We start from the raw sequence: 19,208 nt of genomic DNA on the forward strand, positions 1-19,208 counted from the left end.
ATGGGTAGCTCTGAGGGATGTAGTAGTGAAGGCAGCAGAGGATAAAGTAGGTAAAAAGACGAGGGCTGCTAGAAATCCTTGGGTAACAGAAGAAATATTGAGTTTAATTGATGAAAGGAGAAAATATAAAAATGCAGTAAATGAAGCAGGCAAAAAGGAATACAAACGTCTCAAAAATGAGATCGACAGGAAGTGCAAAATGGCTAAACAGGGATGGCTAGAGGACAAATGTAAGGATGTAGAAGCTTATCTCACTAGGGGTAAGATAGATACTGCCTACAGGAAAATTAAAGAGACCTTTGGAGAGAAGAGAACCACGTGTATGAATATCAAGAGCTCAGATGGCAACCCAGTTCTAAGCAAAGAAGGGAAGGCAGAAAGGTGGAAGGAGTATATAGAAGGCTTATACAAGGGCGATGTACTTGAGGAAATAGAAGAGGATGTAGATGAAGACGAAATGGGAGATACGATACTGCGTGAAGAGTTTGACAGAGCACTGAAAGACCTGAGTCGAAACAAGGCCCCCGGAGTAGACAACATTCCATTAGAACTACTGACGGCCTTGGGAGAGCCAGTCATGACAAAACTCTACCAGCTGGTGAGCCAGATGTATGAGACATGCGAAATACCCTCAGACTTCAAGAAGAATATAATAATTCCAATCCCAAAGAAAGCAGGTGCTGACAGATGTGAAAATTACCGAACTATCAGTTTAATAAGCCACGGCTGCAAAATACTAACGCGAATTCTTTACAGACGAATGGAAAAACTGGTAGATGCAGACCTCGGGGAGGATCAGTTTGGATTCCGTCGAAATGTTGGAACACGTGAGGCAATACTGACCTTACGACTTATCTTAGAAGAAAGATTAAGAAAAGGCAAACCTACGTTTCTAGCATTTGTAGACTTAGAGAAAGCTTTTGACAATGTTGACTGGAATACTCTTTTTCAAATTCTAAAGGTGGCAGGGGTAAAATACAGGGAGCGAAAGGCTATTTATAATTTGTACAGAAACCAGATGGCAGTCATAAGAGTCGAGGGGCTTGAAAGGGAAGCAGTGGTTGGGAAAGGAGTGAGACAGGGTTGTAGCCTCTCCCCGATGTTATTCAATCTGTATATTGAGCAAGCAGTAAAGGAAACAAAAGAAAAATTTGGAGTAGGTATTAAAATTCATGGAGACGAAGTAAAAACTTTGAGGTTCGCCGATGACATTGTAATTCTGTCAGAGACGGCAAAGGACTTGGAAGAGCAGTTGAACGGAATGGACAGTGTCTTGAAAGGAGGATATAAGATGAACATTAACAAAAGCAAAACGAGGATAATGGAATGTAGTCAAATTAAATCGGGTGATGCTAAGGGAATTAGATTAGGAAATGAGACACTTAAAGTAGTAAAGGAGTTCTGCTATTTAGGAAGTAAAATAACTGATGATGGTCGAAGTAGAGAGGATATAAAATGTAGACTGGCAATGGCGAGGAAAGCGTTTCTGAAGAAGAGAAATTTGTTAACATCGAATATAGATTTAAGTGTCAGGAAGTCATTTCTGAAAATATTTGTTTGGAGTGTAGCCATGTATGGAAGTGAAACATGGACGATAACTAGTTTGGACAAGAAGAGAATAGAAGCTTTCGAAATGTGGTGCTACAGAAGAATACTGAAGATAAGGTGGATAGATCACGTAACTAATGAGGAGGTATTGAATAGGATTGGGGAGAAGAGAAGTTTGTGGCACAACTTGACTAGAAGAAGGGATCGGTTGGTAGGACATGTTTTGAGGCATCAAGGGATCACAAATTTAGCATTGGAGGGCAGCGTGGAGGGTAAAAATCGTAGAGGGAGACCGAGAGATGAGTACACTAAGCAAATTCAGAAGGATGTAGGTTGCAGTAGGTACTGGGAGATGAAGCAGCTTGCACAGGATAGAGTAGCATGGAGAGCTGCATCAAACCAGTCTCAGGACTGAAGACAACAACAACAACAACAACTCGTGAGGACTCTTCACCTTGCCACCATCGAATATCACAAGTAGGTGTCACGAGATATGAGCGATTAGAGCACGTACAGACACTTGTAGACACACTCTCAGAACGTGCGTTTTGTAGGACAGAAAATAGCAAGCCACTCTACAGCGCATAGTGGAAAGCTCATCGTATCAACGTTATCGATTTTCTTTGCGGTTCGATCCAGAAAGCGAGTGTCCATCTCTAGAGATTTCGGCGTCTACGGTATGTTAGTCTCTTCCTTCTTTTCTCGTACTGAATGTGGCTGTCTACATTCCTATCTACATGCTTAAATCTCTCATCTTTTGATACATTCGAGAGATAGGTGGGTGATAGTGTAAGTCTTCTTCGAATAAAATGTGGCTATACTTACCCAACGGGATCCGTGAGAACTACATGCGGATGTAGCGTACCTCTTTCGGTGAACACTACCTTGACTCCACTGTACATTATTAGAAAAGGGTTACTATTTACCTAGATAGTGATGTGCTAGGATCTGCAACTGAAAAAAAGGTGTTTGAAAACTCTGCAACATTCCTCATTCCTAATGCGACTACGTACCGCCAGGAATGACCATTTACGATCACTGCTTCACTATCACAAAATATTCCGTCTAGGAACCACTAACATGTACTTAATTTTGGCTGTAGAGGACAAAAGGTGATGCTTATAAGGCTCATAATGTGCATGTATAACAGCTAATCAGTGAAGTGACAACTAGCAGAAAGTTCATGTGCTCCAACATTTGTTTTCGGTTCTCGTTCGCCAACGGATTCCTAAACTCCTCGTAGCTTATGTTTCTTGTCCTTACACGCTGCAATCACGGAATTAAAGCAGAACGATGGTGAAACTGTCCTCTAGACATCACGACCTAATTTTTTAGTACATTGTCGTTAATATTCAGTGCTGAAAATCATCTTTCCATTAGTTTTTGTACGTACAGGACATAAAATACGGCGTTAAATAGCGTAATAAATTATAATAAAGGAGGGTGCAATCTGCAGTGATCAGCGTAAAGGAACGCCACCCAGATCCAAGACTCACTCGCACGCCGCTCTATTAACGCACTACGAGCGAGCTCTTGCAAATGACTACAGCTGAGCTGTGCCCACCACACTGTTCTTTGAATCATTCACAGAATTTCCCAGCTCCTGGGCTCTGTTAATTCTCTCCAGAATTTCTACCCTTCCAGCTTCTGTTCTGTTGGTGTACATGTATCCCAATACGTTTTAAACCAAAATTTTAATTCCATTTATTTCAAGGAGAATGAGTTGATACTGGATGTAGATTTTTATCAAGTGTGCGTAGAGTTACCAAAACATAACACACGCTTTACACACCACCCACCTATCACTACTCCTCCTGCCCCCACCCCTATCATTTTCCCACAAGCCTTTGGCTTAATTGTAGACTGGAAATGAGAAACACTGTAAGAGCGAAATGTCAAACTGTAAGATAGATAACTGCAAAAAACCATGACAGATTAATATTAAAAACCATTTTATTTGAAGGACAACAAATTGTCATAGTTTCACGTAATTTGTAACGTCTGACAGAAAAAGTATTACAAAAGTGTAATAAGTTTCGAATTTAAAAATTATAAACATGAAAATTTAGATTTAGACGCTATATTTCCAAGGATTCACTGAATGTGCTCAGCCTCACCTCACTTATTTCTGAGCAATAACAAAGTACTTAGTACTGACAACATTGACAAATGCCCCCCCCCCCTTGTGTACTAACAACTGTTTTAAGAGTACGTGCTTGCAGTACTCCTTCCTTTTCCATGCTGCATGTCTGTCCTCATCCTTGGTCCGCCCCCGGTAGCTGAATGGTCAGCGCGACAGACTGTCAATCCGAAGGGCCCGGGTTCGATTCCCGGCTAAGTCGAGGATTTTCTCTGCTCAGGGACTGGGTGTTGTGTTGTTCTAATCATCATCATTTCATCCCCATCGACGCGCAGGTCGCCGAAGCGGCATCAAATCGAAAGACTTGCACCAGGGAACGGTCTACCCGACGGGAGGACCTCGTCACACGTCATTTCATTTCCCCTCCCTCGGGTATCATGTCTTGTGAACACTTGGGAAATAGAAACTTGTGAAGGTATTGCAAGACTTATGAAGGACCAAAGACAAAAATGAAATTCACCTGTGTGTGCCTAAAGGCGGGCTCATGCGTTTGAGGCATAAAGGGCGACTGGGTAAGGCGTAACTCCCAGCTCCCGGATCCAAAGGTAGGACTGTGTCAGGGCGCCGATGACCTAGACGTTGAGCGCCCGTAAGCCCCAACACATAGACACACACACACACACACACACACACACACACGACTCGATCCCTGTGTCTGGAGTTTGGGGTACGTGATATCAGGTGTGAACAATCACCTACGGCAGGTGTGCTCCTCTGTGCGGGCCTCCGGAAGGAAGGAGGGTGTCATCGGAGGCGCTGGCAATCGTGGGGGATTCACCCACGATGAGGACATAAACTCCATCAATGCAACCTCTGTCTCACAAACGGGAGTGGAATGAGGCGAAACATAACACGTATCTTCCAGTTGCAACTCGCTATCTCGTGGAAACACACATAGGAGGAGGTCATAACTTTTCCACAGTGAATCTGTTCATCATTCAGATAGGTGTGCATACAACTACTTGTCCACTAAAGTCCTGCACTCGTTTATGCAGTGAGACTTTGTTTCTAGAGATAGACAGTGCCTTTCAAGCTCAAAAACTGCTTAAAGCCACACTCCTCCACGGATACCCTGTTCGTGTAGAGCAGGGGTGGCCAAGATTTCGAGGCTCGCGGGCCGTGCCCGAGCCCAAATGCCAAAGCACTCTGCCTCGGTTCACGTTTCCCCCACTGGCACGTTGCGCTGTCTCAGAACGAGGAGGGAGAAGAGGGGAAAACAGCGAACGCGCCGAAATTAAATGGCCATACAGTCCTATTGCATACGACATGGTTTTATATTTCACATTTCACAGTAACACGGGTCACAAAAAAAAGTTTTCAGTACTGATTAATTATTTTCGGGGCGCTGAAGGCATAATATAATTATCTAGCACAAACTATCGACATACGACAGGCGAAGACAATTTCAGAGATTTTCGCACTCAATTTGCCATGTAATCATAACTTAGTTTCATAAACGAAGGAAGGCCAGTCACACAAATATGTCGATCAAAATATTGTAGCACTTTTGCAACCTCATTATGAAGACTTGGAAAATGTACCTGAGAAAAGCAATGTAAACCTACTGGGCAGTTTTAACATAAAAAGATTTGTAATTAAAACTGGAATTACCTTGGAGGTTAGTTAAATTCGCACATGTACAGGGATGCTTTGAACTGAAACGGCAAATGGTCTCAAAAACAGCTCGAAAACACATCCAAGATTGACAAAACTTTTATAAAACTATCACTGTCATTCTTGCAAGTACACAATGAATTGTTGAGACCTTGCGCTTTGTTTAACGCCAGTGAGCTAAGGGAATTGGAATGTGTCAGAAGGCGTCCCTTCCACAACGCGATTTTCTTTTTCAATGCATCCCCATCAAATCAGAAGTTAACGTGCAATGTGTTACTTTGGGCAGTGTGCAGTCAAGTCCACTTAAAAAACGAAGTTTGCAGTTCATTCCGAATGTTCCAATTTTTGTTCCTGCACTCCTTTTTCTCTCATAAGTTCAACAACTGCGAAATTTAAATCGAAAAATCGTTCGAGGCATGCTCCTTGACTTAAGCAACGTACTTCGCAGTAATATATGAACTCTGTACACTCTTTGTTTCCACTGAAACATGGTGCAGCTGGAACTGTAATAACGGGTCGGACTTCAACCCGTTTACATTTCGTACCACCAATCTTTTACAATGCTCCATGTCTGCAAATTTAGCACAAAATGCTTCATGTACAGAGCAATGAATCCGATTTCGGCGGCGCGGTTCGTTCCGTCCCTTTACGACGGACCTGCACCTACCTGTGAACATTGTCTCAGCAGATCATCAGTAGGGCAGCCGAGCGAAACCTACTCAACTTCGACGTGAACCAGGCTGCAATTAAAGTCACTAATCTACGTTTCGGGAGAAAGTTTCCACACGAAATGAAAGGTTGGAAATTTTGTCCTTAATTAATATATTCTGAAACGTAGGTGAAAAAGTATCACTGCCAAGCCCGTGCAAGTCTTAACACAGTCACTCACAATCCCTTTCACTCACGTTAGCAAGTTTATGGTGTTGGATTTCGCGAAAACATAATAGCTAAAAAATTACGGATTGTTTTTGATTGAGAATGCTCGCCAAATATTAAGTCTGTCGGTACCTAATGCAGTCACAGTTTTTAGCCACCGAACTGCTCAATACGCCACGCGGAATTTATGTTTTTTCTCGTCTCAAAATTCACTTAAAGATTCCATACTTTCTACACACCCATCGGAATAATTCTGCCGTCACTTTCCAACACTTTTAATGTATGAAACACTGCTAGATCCGGCAACTTATCATTTCCATCGGAACTACTACGGCACACGTCCGATCTGTTTCATGACTAGGCTTCGACTCCTCTCTAAAGTACTTTGTCTTCTCCTCCAGCAGAGAAAGGCGTGCGAAGAATATTGCTTTGCCATTGGTCAGTTTACTCAACAGCCAACAGCAAAACGACATTCTCCCGCATCAGTCCGCGATTTTCATCAATAACCAATCGCGAAATAGTAAACCAAACGACTGCACTTTTTACCGACGTAATTATCTAATACACTGAAGTTTTGCTTATGCATAAAGTTATTTACTGTTGTTATATATACCTTAATTTACTTTTCCTTTACCATAAACTTACTTTACAAATCTATTCTACAAAAATCCCCTTTGTCCACATCCATTCTTCTTCGAAATGTTCCCACACTAAATCCCACTACATAATTCGTTAAACAATTGTCCTCATATTAACGTTAAATCACACTCACGCATCATTCATACTGCTAAAACACATTTATAACATTTTACATACACAAAAAGACATAATGACACTTTATGAAAATACTAGGACAGTTTATGAAAAACATTCTATTACTTTAGTGCACTCTAGTGGGCACAATCAAAACTGAAATCTGATACATAAACTACGTGCGCGTCCAGTCTCGCGTCACCATCTGTCACTATCCAGCTCTGAGACACATCTCCCACTTAACCGCCTCCAATGGAAGATCGGTATACCGCGCTACGCCTCACCATCTGTTACTCGTTTCAATTTTTTGCTGAATCATTGTCATCTAAAAGTTAAAATTCCTTCTGCTTGGTACTGTAATGTCGTTTTATAGCAAATAAGCAGTACCCATCGCTTACGACAGCCTATATAATGTAACCCATTTTTCGTCTGTGTTAGTAAGCGCCTATCTTGGGGCACGGAACCCACACCCAGTTGCAGGTTGCGTATCTAAGGCTTCCAGGGACATGAAAATTTATTTTCAGTATTTCATATAAACAGTGAGCGAATTTAAACATTTTAAATTCTGACGGTATCCAGTCATTATACAGGGGTGTTAGAATCTTTAAAGAATCGGGGATTTACCCGTATTGCAGAAACAGGAAAGAAAGCGATAAGTGTGGTGTGTTTGTGTAGCCTTGTGCTGCGTGAGCGCTACAAGCTGCCGTGCAGTGAGCTCGTCTCTGTGCCCGCAGGATCGGGGCGCGATGCAGCCGGACGACGTGTCGTGCGAGCTGGACCTGGGCGAGCCGCCCGCGGAGCTCGTGGAGTACGCCAGGGAGGAGCTTGGGGAGTCCCCGGACACGAGGGCCGCCGCGCTCCAGGAGCTCAGAGACCTCATCTTTGGTGAGTTCCTGCTGTCCACGTTCGTGCACCCCTACACCAGCGAGGCGATGGCGCTCCGGACTTAAGTTGCACTTGGTTTCGAATGTGTACATGTACGAAATGAGCGTTAAGATACAAATGTGTCGATAGGAAACACTTGTTGTGAACGAGCTTTAATTTCTTTTTGTTGGTATGACATCTGTCAAGGATATTTAGTATACATCAAGTTATGGAACAAACATCATCATATGTTTTCATCGTGTGAACAATGTCGAATTTTGTACCAGAAAGTGATGATTTGCGGAAAGCATTAATGTTTTGAAGCTTCCTGGCAAATTAAAACTGTGCGCCGGGCCGAGACGAGGTACTGGCAGAAGTAAAGCTGTGAGGACGGAGCGTGAGTCGTGCTTGGGTAGCTCAGTTGAGGCACTCACCCACATCAGAGAGTTCTTGATTGACTTCAGCTACTTACGGTCGGAACTGCCGACGACAGGGAAGCCCAGCACGAAAGACTATTATCGCCTCTATCAACAGCAGCAACCTGTAAATACGATCGCCCATAGACATCCTGAAGTTGCCTGGAACACGGTGTGGCAAGCGGTAAACACGACGGTGCGTTTATTGTGGTACGTGGTTGTGAATGGGAAGTTCGCTACTCGTCAGAGGCTACATTCCATTCATCTGGCGGACGACCCCTTGTGTTCGACATGCTCAGTCGTTGACTCGGATGCACACGGTCTGACGTGTGCCGCGACCAGCGGGTGCTGGCTACTGAGGCAGCGCATGCTGGCGTTACTCTTGCGGCGGTTGCCGGAGTCTATCTCCCCTGATGATGTTCTGCGTTCCGACGGCGTATACTTTCCATCAACCAGAACGAACGCCGTTAACTGGCTGAAAGGCATGCCCGTATACTACATATTTCGCGATGCTCCCAAAGGCACACTCGACTTTTGGCCCCTATTGATGACGACACATGCAGCTTTCAGCCGCCACCCGAAGTACAGAACTCGTGTCGCAAATTATTTAGGTTCATTATTTGCGGATCCTCCTGCTCACTGGGGCGCTCCGGGTATGAGACGCTGAAAATGAAGAAGAATCCTGGAGCATATTGATCCTCTACGGACGGAATAGGGCGGAACCCCTCCCAACAGACGAGAAGACCACTCGGACGCTCGGCTACGGCAGTTGTAGGATCTTTCTTTGTAATGAAACAAAAATAAATCTATAAATACAATACAAAATGAATTTTTTTTAAAAAATAAACAACATCGACAAACCTACTATATCCTTTTCCTGATCCTTCGATCTTCGAACTCGAACACGTTGCTTGGGCGTGGCGGCGGGATGGCCAGGCTTCGGTGTCGATCCCTGCCCTACCCGTCGTCCTGCTCCAGCAGCGGTTCACTTAAAAAAAAAAAAAAAAAAAAAAAGTTGGTAGAGCACTTGCCCGCGAAAGGCGAAGGTCCCGAGTTCGAGTCTAGGTCTGGCACACAGTTTTAAAATCTGCCAGGAAGTTTCACATCAGCGCAGACTCCGCTGCAGAGTGAAAATCTCATTCTCATTAATTTTTTGTTTTCATTTAAAAAAAGTGCTGCAGAGTCGCATCCAATGCTTGTCGAGGCATATGGCGATCGTGCTCTATCAGAAGCAACATGCAAAAGATGGGTTCAACGGTTCAGCAATAATGATTTTGTTGTAAGAAATGAAGAACGTGGATGACCACCAAAAAAGTTCGAAGACGTCGAATTGCACGCAATATTGGATGAAGATGATACTTTTGAGTCAGAATCAAATGGCAGCAATGCTAAATGTCGCACAACAAACCATTTCTGACCGTTTTAAAGCTAATGGGAAAGATCTAAAAGTGTGGAAAATGGGTGCCACATGAATTGAATGAAAGACAGATGCAAAACCGAAAAACTATTGTCAAATTTTGCTTCAAAGACATGAAAGAAAATCAATTTTGCATCGAATTGTTACTGGCGATGAAAAATGGATTTATTTTAAGAATCCTAAACGGGAAAAATCATGGGTTAATCCGGGACAACCATCAACATCGACTGCGAAACCAGATCGATTCGGCAAGAAGACAATTCTCTGTGTTTGGTGGGATCAGAAAGGTGTGGTGTATCATGAGCTTCTAAAACCCGGTGAAACTGTGAATACTAATCGCTACAGACAACAAATGATCAATTTCAACTATGGAATGATCGAAAAAAGACCAGAATGGGCCAGAAGACATAGCAAAGTATTTTTTTACACCACAATGGACCTGCACAGAATGCAAAACTGGTTCAGGATACAATACAGACACTTGGCTAGGAGCTGCTACCCCATCATCAGACTTGGCCTCTTCCGACTACCAGTTGTTTTCATCAGTGGGACACGCATTGGCTGAGGAACACTTCGATTCCTACGAAGAAGTTGAAAATTGGGTGTCTAATTGGTTTGCTTCAAAGGACGAACATTTCTATTGGCGTGGTGTCCACATATTGCCAGAAAGGTGGTCAAAATGTATAGAAAGCAAAGGTCAGTACTTTGAATAAAATGTTTTTACTTTTCAATTCAAAATTAGTATTTCATTTTCACAAAAAAAGAAAAACGCTCATTTCATACCAGTACACCTGGTAATTAGTAAATGTCAAAACGCCTTCGTGAGTAATACAGTGCATTGCGTTTTTTGATGTTTTTCTGGTCATACATGCATGTTTAATCCAGTAACAGGATGCATTTCTAACTTTTCTGGTTAGGCTTTCGGGTAATGAAGAAGAGAAGTATGTGATGCGTAAAGACTGTCTTCGTAATTCAGCATTTTCCTAGATCCGGGATGACGATACTGATATTTGGTTTATGTCCTCTTCCCAAAAATGGCTTGAACATATTTCTCTGTGTTTGGTCGATTTCCGACCTTTCGTTCTCTGAGCGTTCACTCAGAGGGTTTTTCGAGTTGGATTAATAACGAATCTAAAGCCAACGAGAGAAATAAAACCACTACAGTAAAATTAAACAGCACCGAATTTAATGCATATAAAAGAAAAAATCACTTGAACAAATCCACTTACGAATGAATGACTCTTTTACGGTTTAGACCATATTATCACAACATTACTTCCATGTTAGATCAAAATACTTCCACCGGAAGATAATTTTTGGGACAATTGACATAGCGGACTTTGCCTTAGTGTGTGATGTCATGGCAACTCATTATACCTCTATTCGCCACATTCAGTCATTCATTTTTATCTTGTTTTCTTTGTATTCTTTAGACAAATGACACATGTCAACTAGGACGGATTCCCAGAAATATCAAATGTTCAAATGTGTGTGAAATCTTATGGGACTTAACTGCTAAGGTCATCAGTCCCTAAGCTTACACACTACTTAACCTAAACTATTCTAAGGACAAACACACCACCCATGCTCAAGGGAGGACTCGAACCTCCGCCGGGACCAGCCGCACAGTCCATGACTGCAGCGCCTGAGACTGCTTGGCTAATCCCGCGCTGCCCAGAAATATCGATCTTGTGAAATTCAGCTATTGATCAAGGCATTTTACTTTATTACGTCGCTTCTTGTCAGTGTGTCCGTTCCGTACCAACTTTGCAATTGATTTTAAACTAACTTCACGATTAGCTCAACACGTGACATTTTGAACATAGTCCAGAACTGAATTAGATTGCAATATCAACTCGCTTTCTTGTCTGCTGTATGGTGGAGGGAACTATCTGTAGCCCACTCATTTCTCCCTCTTTCTGTACCAACCCCGAAGGGTGAGTGAGAAGAATGATAGTAATCCTCTGAATCAGACCTAATTTCTCGAATTTTCTCGTCGGGGTCATTTCGCGAGAGCTATGTGGAAGGAACTAATGTGTTGTCAGAGCCTACCCGCCCCTGTAAATTTAAATAGGCCGTATACCCGTGGTCTAGGGGTAGCGTCTTTAATTCTTGAATTTTCTCGTCGGGGTCATTTCGCGAGAGCTATGTGGAAGGAACTAATATGTTGTCAGAACCTACCCGCCTCTGTAAGTTTAAATAGGCCGTGTACCCGTGGTCTAGGGGTAGCGTCTTTAATTCATAATCAAAAACGTCTTCGGTCCCGGGTTCGATCCCCGCCACTGCCTAAATTTTGATAAATAATCAGCATTGGCGGCCGAAGACTTCCGGCATAAGAAGTCAGCCTCATTCTGCCAACGGCCTTGTCAAAGAGGGCGGAGGAGCTGATAGAGGTTCTGGGCACTCTCTTGTCCTAGGGGTGGGAAACTGCCTCTAAAGGCGGAAGAATCAGCAATTATCAACGACATGAGGATGCAGAAGGCAATGGAAACCACTGCGTTAAAGACACGTAACGTAGCTGAAGAAGTTTCATGATGATCTCTCCATTGGCAAAAGATTCCGGAATAGTCCCCCATTCGGATCTCCGGGAGGGGACTGCCAAGGGGGAGGTTACCATGAGAAAAAGATTGAATAATCAACGAAAGGATAATGTTCTACGAGTCGGGGCGTGGAATGTCAGAAGCTTGAACGTGGTAGGGAAACTAGAAAATCTGAAAAGGGAAATGCAAAGGCTCAATCTAGATATAGTAGGGGTCAGTGAAGTGGAAGGAAGACAAGGATTTCTGGTCAGATGATTATCGGGTAATATCAACAGCAGCAGAAAATGGTATAACAGATGTAGGATTCGTTATGAATAGGAAGGTAGGACAGAGGTTGTGTTGCTGTGAACAGTTCAGTGACAGGGTTGTTCTAATCAGATTCGACAGCAGACCAACACCGACAACGATAGTTCAGGTATACATGCCGACGTCGCAAGTTGAAGATGAACGGATAGAGAAAGTGTATGAGGATATTGAAAGAGTAATGCAGTATGTAAAGGGGGACTGGAATGCAGTTGTAGGGGAAGGAGTAGAGGAAAAGGTTACAGGAGAATATGGGCTTGGGACAAGGAATGAAAGAGGAGAAAGACTAATTGAGTTCTGTAACAAGTTTCAGCTAGTAATAACGAATACCCTGTTCAAGAACCACAAGAGGAGGAGGTATACTTGGAAAAGGCCGGGAGATACGGGAAGATTTCAATTAGATTACATCATGGTCAGACAGAGATTCCGAAATCAGATACTGGATTGTAAGGCGTACCCAGGAGCAGATATAGACTCAGATCACAATTTAGTAGTGATGAAGAGTAGGCTGAAATTCAAGACATTAGTCAGGAAGAATCAATACGGTAAGAAGTGGAATACGGAAGTTCTAAGGAATGACGAGATACGTTTGAAGTTCTCTAACGCTATAGATACAGCAATAAGGAATAGCGCAGTAGGCAGCACAGTTGAAGAGGAATGGACATCTCTAAAAAGGGCCATCACAGAAGTTGGGAAGAAAAACATAGGTACAAAGAAGGTAGCTGCGAAGAAACCATGGGTAACAGAAGAAATACTTCAGTTGATTGATGAAAGGAGGAAGTACAAACATGTTCCGGGAAAATCAGGAATACAGAAATACAAGTCGATGAGGAATGAAATAAATAGGAAGTGCAGGGAAGATAAGACAAAACGGCTGCAGGAAAAATGTGAAGACATCGAAAAAGATATGATTGTCGGAAGGACAGACTCAGCATACAGGAAAGTCGCAAACAACCTTTGGTGACATTAAAAGCAACGGTGGTAACATTAAGAGTGCAACGGGAACTCCACTGTTAAATGCAGAGGAGAGAGCAGATAGGTGGAAACAATACATTGAAAGCCTCTATGAGGGTGAAGATTTGTCTGATGTGATAGAAGAAGAAACAGGAGTCGATTTAGAAGAGATAGGGGATCCAGAATTAGAATCGGAATTTAAAAGAGCTTTGGAGGACTTACGGTCAAATAAGGCAGAAGGGATAGATAACATTCCATCAGAATTTCTAAAATCATTAGGGGAGGTGGCAACAAAACGACTATTCACGTTGGTGTGTAGAATATATGAGTCTGGCGACATACCATATGACTTTCGGAAAAGCATCATCCACACAATTCTGAAGACGGCAAGAGCTGACAAGTGCGAGAATTATCGGACAATCAGCTTAACAGCTCATGCATCGAAGCTGCTTACAAGAATAATATACAGAAGAATGGAAAAGAAAATTGAGAATGCGCTAGGTGACGATCAGTTTGGCTTTAGGAAAAGTAAAGGCACGAGAGAGGCAATTCTGACGTTACGGCTAATAATGGAAGCAAGGCTAAAGAAAAATCAAGACATGTTCATAGGATTTGTCAACCTGGAAAAAGCGTTCGACAATATAAAATGTTGCAAGCTGTTCGAGAGTCTGAAAAAAGTAGGGGTAAGCTATAGGGAGAGACGGGTCATATACAATATGTACAACAACCAAGAGGGAATAATGAGAGTGGACGATCAAGAACGAAGTGCTCGTATTGAGAGGGGTGTAAGACAAGGCTGTAGCCTTTCGCCCCTACTCTTCAATCTGTACATCGAGGAAGCAATGATGGAAATAAAAGAAAGGTGAAAGGATATCAATGATACGATTCGCTGATGACATTGCTATCCTGAGTGAAAGTGAAGAAGAATTAAATGATCTGCTGAACGGAATGAACAGTCTAATGAGTACGCAGTATGGTTTGAGAGTAAATCGGAGAAAGACGAAGGTAATGAGAAGTAGTAGAAATGAGAACAGCGAGAAACTTAACATCAGGATTGATTGTCACGAAGTCAATGAAGTTAAGGAATTCTGCTACCTAGGCAGTAAAATAACCAATGACGGACGGAGCAAGGAGGACATCAAAAGCAGACTCGCTATGGCGAAAAAGGCATTTCTGGCCAAGAGAAGTCTACTAATATCAGATACCGGCCTTAATTTGAGGAAGAAATTTCTGGGAATGTAAGTCTGGAGTACAGCATTGTATGGTAGTGATACATGGACTGTGGGAAAACCGGAACAGAAGAGAATCGAAGCATTTGAGATGTGGTGCTATAGACGAATGTGGAAAATTAGGTGGACTGATAAGGTAAGAAATGAGGAGGTTCTACGCAGAATCGGAGAGGAAAGGAATATGTGGAAAACACTGATAAGGAGAAGGGACAGGATGATAGGACATCTGCTAAGACATGAGGGAATGACATCGATGGTACTAGAGGGAGCTGTAGAGGGCAAAAACTGTAGAGGAAGACAGAGATTGGAATACGCCAAGCAAATAATTGAGGACGTAGGTTGCAAGTGCTACTCTGAGATGAAGAGTTTAGCACAGGAAAGGAATTCGTGGTGGACCGCATCAAACCAGTCAGCAGACTGATGACAAAAAAAAAATATATTCGTTCAATCAGGTGAACAGAAAGTCAAATAAATCCGAACTTTATCACGTATCTCTGTCGTAATTTCACCAAAATGTTTGAAATTAATTGAAAAATATCACCCACACAAGACTAAAATGCAGCCTAATTTAAATACAAATGTATTCTAGCCCCCCTGCAGATTCCTTACCTAATGCACCTAGTCATGAATATGTGTGCTTTTGATTTTGTAATAGTTATGAAAATATTTGTAACATTTAACAGGAAAAACACGGGGCGCATGTAAAACCTAACCGATGCATGAATAGTTCACCCCCTTACTATTACAAGACTTACTAATTACCTATTGCATGCTCCCCACCCCAGTACGCTTCTAGTTTTAAACCTCAAAAATATTTTCATAGCTATTAAAAATTCCTAATCACAAATTTTCGGGACTATCTGTATGGTGGTGAGGAATCTGTATGGCGCTAGCAGAAAGTTTTTGAACTTGTTAGTCAAATTTAAACACTTGGTACACTGAAAATCATTTTCATTTAAGTGATTATTTCGATTTCAGAGAAACGACTGTCTCAGTGCCACACCAAAACTTACTAACGAAAGTACGGCTATACAGAACACCAAACTAAATTTGTGAATATTTTCTTGCTAGGGAAGACGCGTCGTGGTATGTAGGACGGTGTCATCGGCAGATGTAGAAGTACTGTCAATTGAGCCCCAGGCAAGTGCATTGTGACACTTGCTGTTCATGTGGTACGTTAATGGCATGGTAAATCAGGGTGTTCATATGTAATAGAGGGAGTAAGATTATAGTTTAACATTACGTTGACAGCGCAATCATAAGACGGAGCACACGTTTGGATTACGAAAGGATGGGAAAGGAAATCCTCCGTGCCCTTTTCAATCGAAACATCGCGACATTCGTCTGGAGCGATTTACGGAAACAACAGTAATTCTAAATCTTTATGGCCAGGAGGGAAATTGGAAACGACGTTCTCCCGAATGAGAGTTCAGTGTGCTAACCAATGCGCCACCTCGCCCGGTATCTAAGGAAATGGTACTTGAAAAAATCTGCACACATATGCGGTCGGACTTCATAAGACATCCGAGCGATACCAATACTGGCAACTTACTTTACACTACAAATGTAAAACTGAGCACTTTTCGAGAGGCAGTAAAATAGTATTCTAAGATTATAAAGGTGTGTCACACCTGGAATCAGTCAACTCTTATAGAAATACCTGGAATCAGTCAATTCTTATAGATATACCTGGGTGTAATGCTTTGTGGAGGGGTCACATAAAGTGGCCATCTTTAGGAAAAGCAGACAGAAGACATAGGTAAAGAGAAAAGGCAATCAATCCGCAAACTAGGCTGTTTACAAATTACTCGTGCGTTCCATTTCTCAAGTATGTGGGACACACGACAAATAAAAGCAATAAGGACATATTAGCTCATACAAAGAAGGGCAACACGAATGGCCATAGGCTTGTCTGGCTCGCAGAGGGTCATGGATAAGCAAAAACAAAGAACTTTCAGACACTCGCTACCTCCCAGCAGCTTAGCTATAAAATTTGAAGCTCCAGTAGTAAGTGACGAATGCAGAAAAGTACTAAAGCCTTCTATGTTTCACTACTGCAGGGACTGTGAAGACAAGATTATTTATCTACTGCACACACTGAAGCAGACAGTCTCTAACACATTGCACAACGGAAAACACCCTCATCCATGCAGCCCACAGTGTTTAGACGTGGATGTAGAAATAATCTAACCCTATGCAATATCAAAAACAATAAAACTTTCATTTTAGACACTACATTTCAAAACGAAAAATCCTCTTTTCCTGCCACACTCGCTGAGTAGTAGTGCCGTCTGACCTCGTACTCTGCTAACGAGCGAAAGGAGGGTACTCAGTGACACTCTAGAGCCTTCTTTCCCTTCCTTACCACAGGCTGTAAAATCCGCAGCAATAAACAAGAGTGGTGACAGGCAGTGCCATCGACATAGGAGACAGCTGGATGACACTTCAGGATCGGCTCTGCCAGTGACTTCGAAGTCAAGCTCTGGCCTTGTTTCGTTCCTTTCTTCCTTGTTATAGAGGTAACGTTGGGAACGATGACCTTAAACTGCAAAACCCAGTGGACATACTGACTCCAGTCCAGCCGCCATTGTTCCGCTTACGTAAGTAGGCAGGGTAAACTGGCCCGTTACGAAACACGACGGGTAACAGCTGTGCAAACTGGAAGAGTTCGGACAGGAGCAGCCAACAAGGTCCAGCAATGTCAGCTGCATAATAAGAGGCGATTTCTTATTGAAGGACACGCTGGACCGCATAACACCAAGGAACTCTGCAACAAGGCAGTCCAGCGTTACACTAGACTGGGATGGAGAAGGAAATTAAGGAGTTGGCAATACATCGTAATTCTACCATGTGAAAGATTTTTTTTTATTCTACGTGTACATCGTATCCTATGGTGAACTGTAGGGTTAAAGAATTTCGCATAATTCCTCTAGACAGCCAGGAATGCAAGTGAGCTGCTGTCTGGGAACTAGGTGGTTCTTTGTTTAGAGCTCAGAATATATTCACCCAGTGCATATGGACATTTGCGAATATCAAATTTTGGAGGACCAGACAAATTTGAACGTTTATACAAATTGATCAGTGTATCGTATTGCCACCCAGTCAGATTTCGTGAAGACAGATTTGCGCTGATGTCCATGTGTATTTAGCTGAAGATCAAAATTTCGAATTGAAATTCTTTCTTCTAAGACTATGAGGGACGAAGAAATTTATATTAGATTAATGTATTAGCGAGCTTCGTCCACTCCTGGAGAAAATAATTTCGTCCACTCATTTGCGTGCACGGTACAATACAAGAATGAAGTCAAAAAATAAAATGAGTTGGTTTGTAAAAATGGAACTTTTTCTTACGCGAAATTCGTAACTTGTGAATACTGTGCCCCAACTTTCATGGTTACGTATACTGCCCTCCATAAGTTTGTAAAGGCCATGCTGCGTATTGCAACGGAGCATGATGGAAGTGATCTATGTGAGTTATTGATTAGAATACGGAACAGCAAGCTCAAATAACGGTTAATAATGACAAGTACAGTATTGTACAGTTAATTATTGTACATATACATACATATTGGAACATACTAATAATGCTCAGTTTTACGTAAATCGACTGTCCAAGCAGTTCTACTAGACACGCCAGGTGGCGCGAGTAGACCGCATGGCTGTGTAGAGATACGATGTTTACATTTACGTTCACTTGTAGTTGCGTTTACATAAAGGCGCGAAAGTAATGCAGAATGGCCCAAAAATGCCAGATTCCTTATGAATAACGGGTAATGATAATCACTTTTCACCAAGAAGGCAATAGCGTCCGACAAATAGCAAAGAAACTGATGATTTCCATCAGCGGAGTTGTAAAAACCATACACCGGCATCGAGAAGCAGACTTCTATGGAGATCGTCCTCGCTCAGGAGCACCCAGGACAATATCAGAACGCCAGGAAAAGTATTTGGTAGTGACCTGTAAACGTAACAAATTAAAAACTGTCCGTGAATTGACTGCTGAACTGAACGCAACGAGGGATACACCGGTGAGTGAGTCAACAGTGAGACGACGCCTGGCAGACAACAACCTCCGAGGTTATGTAACAACAAGGAAACCACTGTTGCGCCCTGGTAACAAGAAGAAAAGGCTTCAGTGGGCTGAGATACACCAACAATGGACAGAGGGCGTTTGGGAAAGAGTCTTACTCAGTGATGAATCCAAGTTCGAAATATTTGGAAGTAAACGCTGTCAATTTGTACGCCGTTTACCCCATGAACACTTGAATCCTCAGTGCGTAATTCCAACTGTAAGGCATGGAGGGAGTTTTGTGATGGCATGGGGATCCTTTGGAGGGAATAAAGTCGGAGATTTGGTGAAAATAGATGGAAAACTGAACCAAAAGGATTATCATATCATTCTCCAACGACTTGCTAAGACATCTGGTTTGCGTCTATTTGGGAAAGAGTTTCTCTTGCAGCAAGACAACGACCCGAAACATACGTCTCGCTTGTGTCAGAACTATGTGAAGTCTCTGGAGGTTCGTAAAATATTGAAAAACATGGAATGGCCGC

The 19,208-nt window shown here is 42.5% G+C and overlaps 1 protein-coding gene across 2 annotated transcripts in view; it reads left to right on the forward strand.

Annotated features, from left to right (window-relative positions):
- LOC126335431 (clavesin-1-like) overlaps positions 1 to 19,208 on the forward strand; it is a 737,686-nt gene that overhangs the window by 555,597 nt on the left and 162,881 nt on the right. For both annotated transcript variants that reach the window (XM_049998711.1, XM_049998712.1), the window contains exon 2: positions 7,666 to 7,816. In XM_049998711.1, coding sequence (XP_049854668.1) covers positions 7,666 to 7,816 — 151 coding nt within the window. The remainder of the gene's footprint in view (positions 1 to 7,665; positions 7,817 to 19,208) is intronic.

The sequence above is a fragment of the Schistocerca gregaria genome, chromosome 2, assembly GCF_023897955.1.
Source record: "Schistocerca gregaria isolate iqSchGreg1 chromosome 2, iqSchGreg1.2, whole genome shotgun sequence".
In the NCBI taxonomy this organism is placed as follows: Eukaryota; Metazoa; Arthropoda; class Insecta; order Orthoptera; family Acrididae; genus Schistocerca; species Schistocerca gregaria.